At 40.6% G+C, this 13,137-nt stretch overlaps 1 protein-coding gene across 1 annotated transcript; it reads left to right on the top strand.

The window, feature by feature from the left end:
- The first annotated feature begins 417 nt into the window (after positions 1–417).
- On the top strand, positions 418–8,907 carry trappc3 (trafficking protein particle complex 3). Its single transcript, XM_031756080.2, has 5 exons — positions 418–601; positions 1,425–1,522; positions 4,052–4,151; positions 5,594–5,776; positions 8,324–8,907. The coding sequence occupies exons 1-5, from the start codon at positions 560–562 to the stop codon at positions 8,441–8,443; spliced, it is 543 nt and encodes a 180-aa protein (XP_031611940.1). The 5' UTR covers positions 418–559; the 3' UTR covers positions 8,444–8,907.
- Positions 8,908–13,137: the final 4,230 nt, after the last annotated feature.

Here is a 13,137-nt window from a genome sequence, read left to right as displayed (position 1 = left end):
TTTAAATTATTTGTCAAGGAATCTTACAATTTTATAAAGCAGGCTTTTAAAACTCACAATATATCAATATATTGCCCGTATCGCCATCGTGTGGTCAATTATGGGAAGAATTTGTTGAGACCAAGAAATTGCGGTCCTCTGTTCCCCTCCAAGACGCAAGAGGGCGGTAAGATAAGCAGCTGAACAAAAACTGCGTCAAACACACCCCTAAAAACTGTAGGAAAAAATGCTTTTCCTTTCAAAATAAAGTGTATTATCTGGTGTTATACATACGAGGCTACATTTGTCTGGATATCGGCAACAACAGGGTGTAATTCTAAAGGCTTTTTATTTCTCATTGCACCGTTTTCTTTAATTTCAATGGATTACTCGCGAATTTTCCGCAATAAAGCTTTTACTTTTAAGTAAGACCGGAAGTTCATGTTTCTATCTCATGACGCTTGATACAGCGAGAGCGACTTAAACAGGCGATTACGGAAATAACTGCTTAGCCTGAATCAAATAAATAAAGGATTAATATCGAGTGCACCACCTGTGTAAGCCCGTAACACCCGCCACAATGTCCAGACAAGCCAACCGGGCAACAGACAGCAAGAAGATGGTAGGCGACTCCCACAGGATTAATGGCAACATAGCAAGCTTAGCTAGCAGGATGCTAACCGCGGCTGTAAGGCTAAATTAACAACTCACTCATGTCTCTGAGCTGAGCTACTCGGGCAAATTATGCATATTTATCTGGCACATGTGGCTAGGTACAAGAAATACATTTGTACCTGTTTTACATGTATTTCACTGTTGAATAATGCCGGCTTTGGCTTTGACAGGAAGTGGAGCTACAAGCTAAGTAGTTTTTTTTTTTTTTAACAAATGACAACAAAACACAAAAAACACATTTAGAAGCTATTTCTTAAATGAATTTTCAGTTGAACGTATATAAATTTGCAATTTAACCAGTGAGCTGACTAAAACTGTAAAACACCTTTCTAAAAAACGACGCTAAAACACTATTTTCCAAGCAGGTATCGTAGCTCCTGTGCCGTGACAGGTCATTCGTGTCAGCTGTGGCTCTAATCTTAACAGTTATTTTATGATAATAACATTAGATCTATATAGCTTTTAAAGTTTGGTGTGAAAACTGAAAGATCAGTAATAGAAAAATGTGCCGCATATTAATGAAACGTTATTCAATCCTAAGATGGCATCAAACGTTATTTCAGCTCTAGGAGCTGCCCATGGGATGGTCTGTTTAACTTCTAGATGCTCAAAAATATCCTATCCCCAAATTATTATTTAAATTAAAATGTTATATATATATATGTAGTTTGCTTGCTGGTAAGAAAGTTGTCATTCGTCCAGATTTGTGTGGGGCAAACATAACATGTGATCTGTGTGGTTTATGTGTTTTTTGTTTGTTTGTTTTTTAGAACTCGGAGTTGTTCACACTGACTTATGGGGCCCTGGTCACTCAGCTTTGTAAAGACTATGAGAATGATGAGGAGGTCAATAAACAGCTGGATAAGATGTGAGTACTCTTTCAAGGATTTTTCCTGTCTTTGAACGAACCGTTTGCTCCTCATACAATAAAGGCATTTCTCTAAGCACAACAGACAGACATTTGTGCTTAAATTTGTGACCATTTGAATAATAAACTGTGAATTAAGCTGGCCAAATCCTCTTTTGGGGCTCACACTCAGCTGTTGTTTGAAAATTGTGAAAATACTGTTAAATGCACTTGCTGTGTGAAACAAAAAAAGCATTACTTAATTAGAAACACAGGAGGTAAACTTTTCCATCACTTAAATAGTAACTAGGCACATTATGAGGTACACCTATTTGCTCCCCTTCAACACAAATTCCTAATCAGCCAATCACATAACACCTCAGTTCATTTGGGTTATCCTGTCTCGAGCTGTTAGGGAAATAACAGTAACTCAAATAAGCACTTGTTCCTACCAAGGTACGTACAAGAGCATCTGTGAATACACAATGTGTCAAACACTCTGATACAGCAGCAGAAGATCACACCAGACCACCAATGAAGTTCAAAACCGCAGCACTTTTTCTAGTGTTAGCTGGCTTGACACAGTCGAAAGCCCCAGTCACCGAAAATGGCCACCACAGTGCTTTTTACCAACTTTCTGTTAAGCTGGGTTTCTGCTCTGCTATGTGAATGATTACATAGAAATAGTGTTTTTGCAGGTCATGTGACTCTTCTTTCACACAAAATGAAAATCACCTACTCCAATAAGAGACAGATTCTCAGATAATGATCAATGATAAAAAAATCTATATCAAATATAAAAATATACCAGTAAAATGCAGCATTGTCACAAAGATAAGCGATTATTGCTACTGAAGAACATTAATCTTGGGATTTATTTCACAAAGCGGTAAATAAACCGTTCCCTGTGCTGCTATTTATTTTAAAGGTGACTGCGGCACATTTGAGCTTTGAATCTTTGAACTAGATCCATTTAAACATTAAAGGTTACTGTTCTGTAGCCTAACAAAGCAGATGTGGAAATCATTTTACTTTGTCAGCAGAGGAAAGTGAAATCAATGTGTTTTGTTCTGGTAGCTGTATTCCAGCAATGTAAAAGAGATTTGGCACCAAATTAGAAAACATGTGCAAACATGGTGCATCCAGCTTATTTTAAACTGACAATTGGAACATAACCTGGTCAGGTCTTACCACGGTGGTTTAGCTAGGTAAAAAGAGAGCCACTTTTGTGACACAGAAAACTGACTTTTAAGCTCGTCATAGCTTGATAAGCTATTATATAACATGAAGGCATGGATCAGTCCTGCATCAAGCTGGTGATGTAATAAAGTGTAGTGTATCCATCTTCTGATGGTTGTTTCCAGCAGGATGAAGTATCATGTCCCAAACCTCAGATCATCTCAAACTGATGATCTGAGGTTAAAACAAAGGCACCCTTTGTTTAATTTATAGTTAATAAGTTCATGTATGTACCATTACATATGTGCTATTATTCAGACTGTTTATTTGATACATTAAGAAACATAAACCTGGCTTTTCTGGTAGATAATTCCAAGCCGCTGAAACTTACTACATAACTGGTATGATGTGCAGGTGTGCGTCACAAAGCCATGATGTAATAAACACACAATTTATAACATCATACATAATTTTATGAATGGAAACAGCCATGAACGTATCACAGGAAGTACAATGCTGATGACAAGGTATTGCTGAGTATTCTGTACATGCGTATTTATCTGTTACAAAGTTCAGTGCTTCTGTCTCACACATGTTGAGCCTGTGGTTTTCAGTGGATGCTCTCAATCATGTATCCTTTGGGATTTTTGAAGCCTCTTGGGTGACTCTTTATAGCTGACAGCTTCATTATACTCTTTAAGCGTTTTCCTATTTTCAGTTCATAATATAACTTGACACAAAATGTAGCAGAGACGCAGTCTTATCGGATTTCATTTCTTACACTGCTGCTTCTCCTCTTGTAAGTTCTTTGGATGGGGTCTTTTGAAGGAGCAAATATTTAATATTAAGACAGAAGAATCTTAGGAATGCCAAGCGGGAGACAGTACTCCCCCAGAATAAGATTAAGACAAAATGATCGGTTTCTAACTTAAGAAATTTAAATTGTCCTGTCATGCTGACAGACCTTTGGACTGGATGTACTTTTTTTCTCTGGCTGTGCGGTAACCCTGAGCTGTCAGGACGAGGCTCGTCTTACCTGGCCTTAGAAGGCAGTGAATCTGCACTGCCCAATCTGCCAGATGCCATCCAGCTGGTTAGAGACAGACCATGTTAGGATTGGGATGCATCCATTGGCTTCAGACTCTGCTGTTAGGATAAGTTGTCTGGACTCTTTAATCAGAAATGTCATTATTTGGCAAGTATATGAACCAAAAATATTTTGAAGGATTTGAAGCTGTCTGCCATGGCTTTACAGTTTGCTGCAGGTTAGCCTGTCATTTCCCCCCAACTACTTTTCCTTTAATATAAAAAGAAAACATGACTTTGTCTCTTACCCACTTCTCTCTCTCTCTGATGTTCTGACTTCCACAGGGGTTATAACATTGGTGTGCGTCTGATCGAAGACTTCCTGGCACGCTCAAGCATTGGCAGGTGTCAGGATTTCCGAGAAACAGCCGATGTCATTGCTAAGGTAACTGTAAGGTTCCAGGCCAATCAGAGCATGACCATGGACTTCTCCCAAGACAGACAGAGGGAAATAGGAGAGGGAGGGACAGATTAGAGGGAACATTTCTAATAAAACACCCTAACACAGGATGGGTGAAAGAGTGTCAGGATAAGGGTAAGGGGTAAGTAAAACCGATATGACTAAGTGGACAAGAAAAGCTTAAAATACAGAATGAAGCATATTTCTAACTTTATGCTAACATCACATTCCTGTGAGTGTGTGGAGATGATCCGGTGTGAAATGTGATGCAAATTGAGTGATACATCTCTGGTTTGCCATCTTTGGACTTTTATTTTGAAAGAGAACCTGCTAAGCTTTTCCTTATTTTCTCTAACATATTTGCTGTTGCAATCATAGATGCTCACATTTGTCATGGCCAAAGTAACAAGTTACAAGTAATCCCTATGAGCCAAAGGCTCTAAATACTGGCTGTGAGCACAGAAACCACGCCCACCTGCTATTCAAACTTTCTGGTAGTGAGGGGCAGCCAATTAGATTACAGGCCTTAAAAAGGAACAGTTTATTTATTTATTTATTTATTTTTCATGTAGTAGATGTAGTGAGGTGCTTTACCAAGGCCCATTATAAGAAAAATAAGAATTATTTTCAAATGTGAATCATGCATAGTTGTTAAAATAGCTGGAAGTTAACAAAATGGGTCTCTGTTCAGCTTTGGCAACAGGGCTGCATAACTGAGTCTGGTTTTATACTAAGTCACCTGGCTGTCAGTTTTTCCATATGACTTCCTTATGACAAAAGGACACAGACAGACAGTCCAGGAAGGCGGCTCTCGGGCTGCACATTGAGCCCTTCAGTTGCTTTCGAGGTGTTACATCTGCGTGCAAAGGGAGTCATTCCACAGATGTAACAACACTCCAGCTCAGGGACCTGGCTCGTGGTCATGAAGAGAGAGGTCAGGTCTGTAAATGGAGGACCACTATGGGACAGCGGTTTGGAAGGTGCAGTGAATGACTGCTTCAGGATATCTCGTGACCTCTAGCTAAACTCTGAAATCACCTCAGCAATTCTTCAGTTAAATAGACGCAGAAGAGGTCTGTTATGTGGCCACAACAGATTTTCTACAGCTGTGGATCATATTTTCATTATTATTCTGTGGCTAGTGATGTTAAAAAACTGGAATAAGGACAGCAAACATTTTACATATGAGTGCAAATCTGCCCAGGCCAATGTTGGAATTATTTGGAGCGGTGCAACTGGGATTTTGTCTGCTCCATTGAAATTTTATTTGTCAGAAAATGAGAAAGCCTGTCGTTCCCTCTATGAAAAAGTGATAAAGAAGAACAAAAGGCAAAAAAAACTGATGACTTTATCAGAAAATATTTATAAATGATGTGTTTTTTTTCCTTTTTTCTCCTCTCTGTTGTTAACATGGGGGTCTCCATTAGGTTGCTTTTAAAATGTACCTAGGAATCACCCCAAGCGTGACCAACTGGAGCCCTGCAGGAGATGAGTTTTCCCTTATTCTCGAGAATAATCCACTGGTAGACTTTGTGGAGTTGCCAGATAACCACAGCACACTCATCTACTCCAACCTTCTGTGCGGCGTCCTCAGAGGAGCCCTGGAGATGGTAAGATAAACCTCAGAAGTTATAAGGTGCCACGTTTATAGCGTGAATAGGATATATGGAAAAATATAAAGAAACAATGGTGATATGGTTCCAGTGCACAGTTACAGTTAGTTTATGCCGTGAAATGATGGCATACATCTTTACAGGGAGTGCAGAATTATTAGGCAAGTTGTATTTTTGAGGAATAATTTTATTATTGAACAACAACCATGTTCTCAATGAACCCAAAAAACTCATTAATATCAAAGCTGAATGTTTTTGGAAGTAGTTTTTAGTTTTAGCTATTTTAGGGGGATATCTGTGTGTGCAGGTGACTATTACTGTGCATAATTATTAGGCAACTTAACAAAAAACAAATATATACCCATTTCAATTATTTATTTTTACCAGTGAAACCAATAGAACATCTCCACATTCACAAATATACATTTCTGACATTCAGAAACAAAACAAAAACAAATCAGCGACCAATATAGCCACCTTTCTTTGCAAGGACACTCAAAAGCCTGCCATCCATGGATTCTGTCAGTGTTTTGATCTGTTCACCATCAACATTGCGTGCAGCAGCAACCACAGCCTCCCAGACACTGTTCAGAGAGGTGGACTGTTTTCCTCCTTGTAAATCTCACATTTGATGATGGACCACAGGTTCTCAATGGGGTTCAGATCAGGTGAACAAGGAGGCCATGTATTTAGTTTTTCTTCTTTTATACCCTTTCTTGCCAGCCACGCTGTGGAGTACTTGGACGCGTGTGATGGAGCATTGTCCTGCATGAAAATCATGTTTTTCTTGAAGGATGCAGACTTCCTGTACCACTGCTTGAAGAAGGTGTCTTCCAGAAACTGGCAGTAGGACTGGGAGTTGAGCTTGACTCCATCCTCAACCCGAAAAGGCCCCACAAGCTCATCTTTGATGATACCAGCCCAAACCAGTACTCCACCTCCACCTTGCTGGCGTCTGAGTCGGACTGGAGCTCTCTGCCCTTTACCAATCCAGCCACGGGCCCATCCATCTGGCCCATCAAGACTCACTCTCATTTCATCAGTCCATAAAACCTTAGAAAAATCAGTCTTGAGATATTTCTTGGCCCAGTCTTGACGTTTCAGCTTGTGTGTCTTGTTCAGTGGTGGTGGTCGCCTTTCAGCCTTTCTTACCTTGGCCATGTCTCTGAGTATTGCACACCTTGTGCTTTTGGGCACTCCAGTGATGTTGCAGCTCTGAAATATGGCCAAACTGGTGGCAAGTGGCATCTTGGCAGCTGCACGCTTGACTTTTCTCAGTTCATGGGCAGTTATTTTGCGCCTTGGTTTTTCCACACGCTTCTTGCGACCCTGTTGACTATTTTGAATGAAACGCTTGATTGTTCGATGATCACGCTTCAGAAGCTTTGCAATTTTAAGACTGCTGCATCCCTCTGCAAGATATCTCACTATTTTGGACTTTTCTGAGCCTGTCAAGTCCTTCTTTTGACCCATTTTGCCAAAGGAAAGGAAGTTGCCTAATAATTATGCACATAGGTATAGGGTGTTGATGTCATTAGACCACACCCCTTCTCATTACAGAGATGCACATCACCTAATATCCTTAATTGGTAGTAGGCTTTCGAGCCTATACAGCTTGGAGTAAGACAACATGCATGAAGAGGATGATGTGGACAAAATACTCATTTGCCTAATAATTCTGCACTCCCTGTAATGACGTATACTGCCAATTCTATTTTGGATTTCCTCTAATCCACATAGGCTCAAACATATACATCCACCAATATTTGGTTAAATGTCTCTTAGCAACTTGCAAGATGCTTTTTTTATCCATCACCAAGATTCTGACATAATTCTGGCTGGATATTTGACCACTCTTATTGGGAAAATTGGTAGAGTTTATTTAAATTGGTTGGTTTTCTGGCACAGACCTGGCTTTAAGGTGTAGTCCACAAATTTCCAATAGGGTTGAGGTCGGAGTTTTGGGAAGGCCATTTCAGACTGTTAATGTTAGCCAACTTTATCCATTCCAAAACCAGTTTTGTTGTGTGTTTGGGATCATTGTCTTTTTGAACACCCAACTGTGTCCAAGCTTCAACAGTCCAGCTTTTGATTCTAGGTGAAGTTGAAGAATTTGGAGTTAGGCGTCCTCCTTCACTCGTGCATCATGCTTCCTGGGGGGAAAAGCCCAAGAGCTATTTTTGCTGCCAACACCATACTTGACAGTTGGCACCGTGCTCTTAGATTTGAAAGCCTCACCTTTACTCCTCCTAACACGTCTCTTGTCATTGTGGCCACAAACCTCAAACTTTGTCTTATCTCACATTAAACTTTTCTTCAGAAGGCTGCTTGATTTTGGAGCAGGTGCTTCTTTCCTGGTCAGCACCTTGTCAATCCATAACAATGTAAAACTTGCTGTGGACATAAACCCTGATGAACATTCATGGCCACGATGAGCGTATGCAACTTCTGACCACAACTTTAATAGTGGAAAATGAACAACTGAGGATAAAAGTCTGTCTTCCTTTTTGTTTTTAAAACAAACTCTTTATGAATGTGATTTAGGTCCAGATGGCGGTGGATGTGAAATTTGCCCAGGACACTCTGAGAGGGGACAGTGTGACAGAAATCCGCATGAAGTTCATTAAGAGGATTGAAGAAAACCTGCCTGCGGGAGACGAGTGATGGAAACGCAGAGATCACCTGAATCCCAAAGAGGGAGGACTGATTTAAACACAGAACACTTTCACACTTTAAAAGACGAACATGATTCACACCATCAGACTGCGTGCTCAACTTTAACAGGATGGTTACTTTTCTGGCAACATAACATCTCTATGAGTCGATGTGAACATAAGAGGCTGATGGATGATTCACTAAAAAGATCTGAATCGACTTTATTTGTTACTAACCCATGTTTAAAGACTCTTGTTGACATCTTTTTCTCATGAATAGAGTGTTTTGTTTATTTTTGTTCGGCACGAGGCGAGTAAGTCTTATGCCAAGTTTTTGTTTGTTTGTTTGTTTGTTTTTTTTGGTCTATTCTCTTCTTTGTTTTTTTGTTTTTTAATGAAATCACACTTTATTGCTGCCAATTATTTGGCATGTTAATTTATGATGATGTTCAGTAAAAGTGACATTTGATGTGACGCTTTTCTCATCCATTTATGAGATTTGAAACCTTCTAACATGCCTGCTTGGGGACCTTGAACACTTTAAACCAAGCTCTTTCTTACACAAACACACTAAATGTTTCAGTGTACTGTGGAAGTTATTTCTTTGGAGCTGTTCTCCAAAGGCAAACAATAACCGACCTTAATTTCTCTCTTATGTTTGTTCAGGGCCCATAGAAGCAATTTGCATGGGTGCAGAAAAGTCACCAGTTGGGGCTGTCACACCTGTGAATAGCTCCCTTACAAGTAATGAACAGAACCTCTCAGTCAGACCTGCCGCACACCTCATCAATAACTTAAAACACAGGCGGCCATTCATGAGATGTAGCACATGCACACACACACACAATCCATCCCTGGTTCCACATTTGAAAGGAGGGGGAAAAAAATATCTGGTCTGGATACCAGAAGAACATTAGCAATGTCGTCTTAATTCCTCATCTTTTTTTGTTTTATTGTGTAGCAGAACAGCAAGAGTACCAAACTCACGAGTCTGCTGAAAGCACTTAGAGAATGAGATTGTCAGATAGGGATTTCCTTTTGGAGAAATCTGTCAGCCATTAGCTGCTGGAAACCTCGAGGCCTACACATTCTTATTTTATAGCTACTAGTGCTATTACATGAACCCATGACAAATTCTGTTGACTTGAGGTCAATTCTCCAAACAGCCACCAGAGGTTGCTGTGTACATTAGCTTTCCTCTGCGGGCATGTGGTTTAAACGATGTACATCTATTTTTCTTTTCTGCCAAAGATGGATATATTGTGGTGTGGGGGTGTACATTCCCTTACTTGTGGGAGTACTGGCTGGATCTGCAAGAAAACGTAAATAATAAGGCTCTATTTTTTTCAGATGGTGCCAATAGCTTTGATCTGGCTCGAGATGAGAGAAACATTGACAACATGCAGTCAACTCTGTACTTTATAAGATGTATTAGGGAGGGATTTCTCGTTATTATGCATTGTCTGAAGCATCTGCCTACTCCTGTCTGGGGTAGTGCTCTTTTAAAAGGATAAAGAATGGAAAGCGGAGGCACCACAAGGGCCAACAATAAACTCGGCAGGCCATTAGGCGAGCGCTCAACACATTACGCGCGCGTATCTATGCACCCTGTAGGCCTGTCATGTGGATGTTGGATGTAGAGTAGTTCAGGAAATATATTTTTTGTGTGGTTGTGTGCAGAAGCTTAATGTAAATGACTTGGCAGGTTTGGAGCTGGACCTGAGGGATGCATAGACAGCTGGGTTTGTGTACTTGTGAAAACCGGTATCCCTCTGCCATATACTTGCAGGAATTTACCTTGACAAATGCATACACACATGCTGGTCATGGAGCCCAAAGCAAGGATGAATTTATTACTGCCGCAGCACTCTCACGTAGGTGTTAATGCTTTCTAGAAGGACCGATCATGCAAACAGTCGACTGTTTCTCGGCTCTTGGTGAGAGCTTTGTGTTGATTGTTTTCACAGTTTTACCCATTAAGCAAGAAAGTATGAAGACTAACTAGCGCTCTGCTTATAACCTGAGCATCTGGGATTTCAATTACCTCTGCAGGACTGCAGATGGTGTCACAGAAAAGAGAGAGGGCAAGAGAGAGAGAAAAAAAGAGTTGTTTGAGGCACTTAAGACTCATTGAGCCATGAGGAACTACTTTGAAGATGCTATTCATATTTACTCCCCTTCTCTCTCTCTCATAGTTTCAAACAGTCTAAGATGCTTCCTAACATGCAGGCAGTTTGTTCGCTGTCTCCCACAAGCAGACGTGCTGCCATTTAAAAAATATTTATTAATATTATTTATTGCAGCTGCCTATATTTTTCAGAAAACTTTATTAGGACAGACCTGGAATACAAGTAGCAAATGTTACGGGCCTGAGACAGCGTGCGCTGATCTGCTTTAAGCCAGCTAAATGTTTCCATGTGGCCTTTATGGGAAACAAATGGTGAAAGGCACGCTGTGACAGTAAAGCCCAGCACACAGCCTGGTAATGGACCTGTGCTTATTGAATACCGCATCCCTTTCTTCTACCTCCACTCCATCTATTTCCAACCCCGTCCTCTCAATGTTTAGCCCCCCCTTTCCTTTTTTCCTCTGACTTTCACAATGTTTCCATTATTCAACCTGTTTACTTTGCAGTTTTTGGGAATGTCCTGTATCTGCTGGGAAACGTGCTGCCTCACAGGTGAAGTAAAGGCTGGCCGAAGATTCAGTCACCCAGGATTTTCAGAGGTTTCCACAATATGTGTGTGTGTGTGTTTTGCAGCTAGTCAGTGAGAACAGCTGAGATGAAAGCAGTATGGACAGCACTTCATAAAAGGAGAAAATGCAGTGAGTCAGCATACAAGTGGATTCATGGTAAATTAAAACCCTGACTTACTGAAGCAGTAGAGGTGGCTGATTTAATGAGCGTGCACACCTGAAAAGATGCTCTGGCCAGTACAGGAGTTGTCATTGCATTATTCATAGGAACTTCCCTTGTCTGCTAAAACACACCACCCTGTTGCTCTGTGTGATTTTTAGTGGTTTGAGGGGATGTTCGATTGGGATTTATGCGCATAAACACCTCAGTAAATAAATGTGGTTTCGAGAGGTAATTATAAGTTGATTTGGTATTCAGTCGCAGCATGTACCCACCGAGATCTGCTACAGCATCTGCAAGCCATTTGGAATATGATTCATTACCCACTTCCAGACAAACTGTTGAGCACTTCCTATAAATCTAATAACTCATGCTTCGCTCAGTCATCTACCGTGGGTTGTACATCCAATAGAAAGTGAGAAGTTATTAAGCTTCCCAAAGTAATGTTTGGGTCATTAAGTGTGCTGGCAGGGAAAGAGAAACTAAACTAGCAACAAAACCCCTCGATTCCCAACAATAAAACCAGAGATCGGCACCAGGTAACCCACACAATGAATTCCTGGATCGCCAGTGCTCTGGGAGATTTGTGTTTGTCTTTTCAACAGGAAGACATGTCAGGTTGAAGTCGGCTCTTTTGTGTATCAGCGGCGGCCTGGCTGTTTCCAGAGAGGGTTTCAGGCGGGCCTTGGACGATTCCAAGCCATTTAATGCTTTGTTTTCAGTTTTTCCTTCTTCCCTTTCTTCCAGGCTTTTTGGATAGGAGCTGCTAAGCTGCCTTCACTCTGCTTCCAATTTCCTCCTGCTCTTTTGTTCTTCCTCTTTTCTCTGGGATCTTATGAAGAGGAGGTTTTTTTTAGACGTTCCCGATGACACAGGTTTTACCCAATCCAGATCCTTTTTATCTTTGGCCCCTATTTTCCCACAATATTCTTCAGCTCTTGTCTTGTTTTTCTCCCTCTTTTCTTCCCTTTTTCTTGACCCCGCAGCCGCTCGAGCTGGAGTTTATGTAACAGCGGCAGAACTTTCCAGCTTGGAACAGCCTCACTTCAAGATAGAGCAAGGAGAATGAGAGAGAGAGAGAAAGAGCAAAAAGGAAAAGAAAAAGTGGTGTGTATAATTTTGCACTGGTTAGCCTGAGGGCAAACAGCACCTTAGCTAACACTTTAAGACATTATTCCTCCAAATTCATATATGTAAGCTCTCTATGAGTCTCTGGGGCAGTAACAAATAATTTCAATTGAAAAGCTGGAATGTGAAAGTCCTGGTTTGCCCTGGTTTGACTAAAATCAAACCAGGCTTCCCTCCCAGAGCGTAGGACTGCCTAGAGGCTGTAGACCAGCTGCACTGGACGGGATGTCACTGCTCATTGCTGCCAAGCATGAGCTGACCGTGTGTGTGTGTGTGTGTGTGTCACATTAATATCTTGGAGTGACAAAACAGACTGTACACTAATTAGGGCAGCTTACTTCAAATGATTCAAGCTGGCCATCTATCTACATTTCATAGTACGATATCCATGCTAGTATGCAAGGCATAAATCCAGACACCAGCTCTAGCATTTATATCTTCAGCAAAACATTTATTTTCCCCCGATTTGAAGCAATTGTTTTATACAAATGATTGTGATTAGAAGGGCTCTGGATAGTCTCATTGTAGAGGCTAAACATTTTCAGACCTGAAAAACAGACTCTCTGTTCAAATACACTGGAATTTGAGGCTCACCTGACCAATAACATGATGTGGCAATATATAGTATGATTCCATTTAAATGTTATGGAAATGTTAAAAAAAGAAAGAAAAAGTAATGGTAAATGATGCCATATAGTAGCAAATATTGTATTTTGATC

Source organism: Oreochromis aureus, linkage group 22 (assembly GCF_013358895.1).
Source record: "Oreochromis aureus strain Israel breed Guangdong linkage group 22, ZZ_aureus, whole genome shotgun sequence".
Lineage (NCBI taxonomy): Eukaryota > Metazoa > Chordata > Actinopteri > Cichliformes > Cichlidae > Oreochromis > Oreochromis aureus.
Note: the sequence above shows the minus strand (reverse complement) of the source record. Positions and strands in the feature narration are given on the sequence as shown.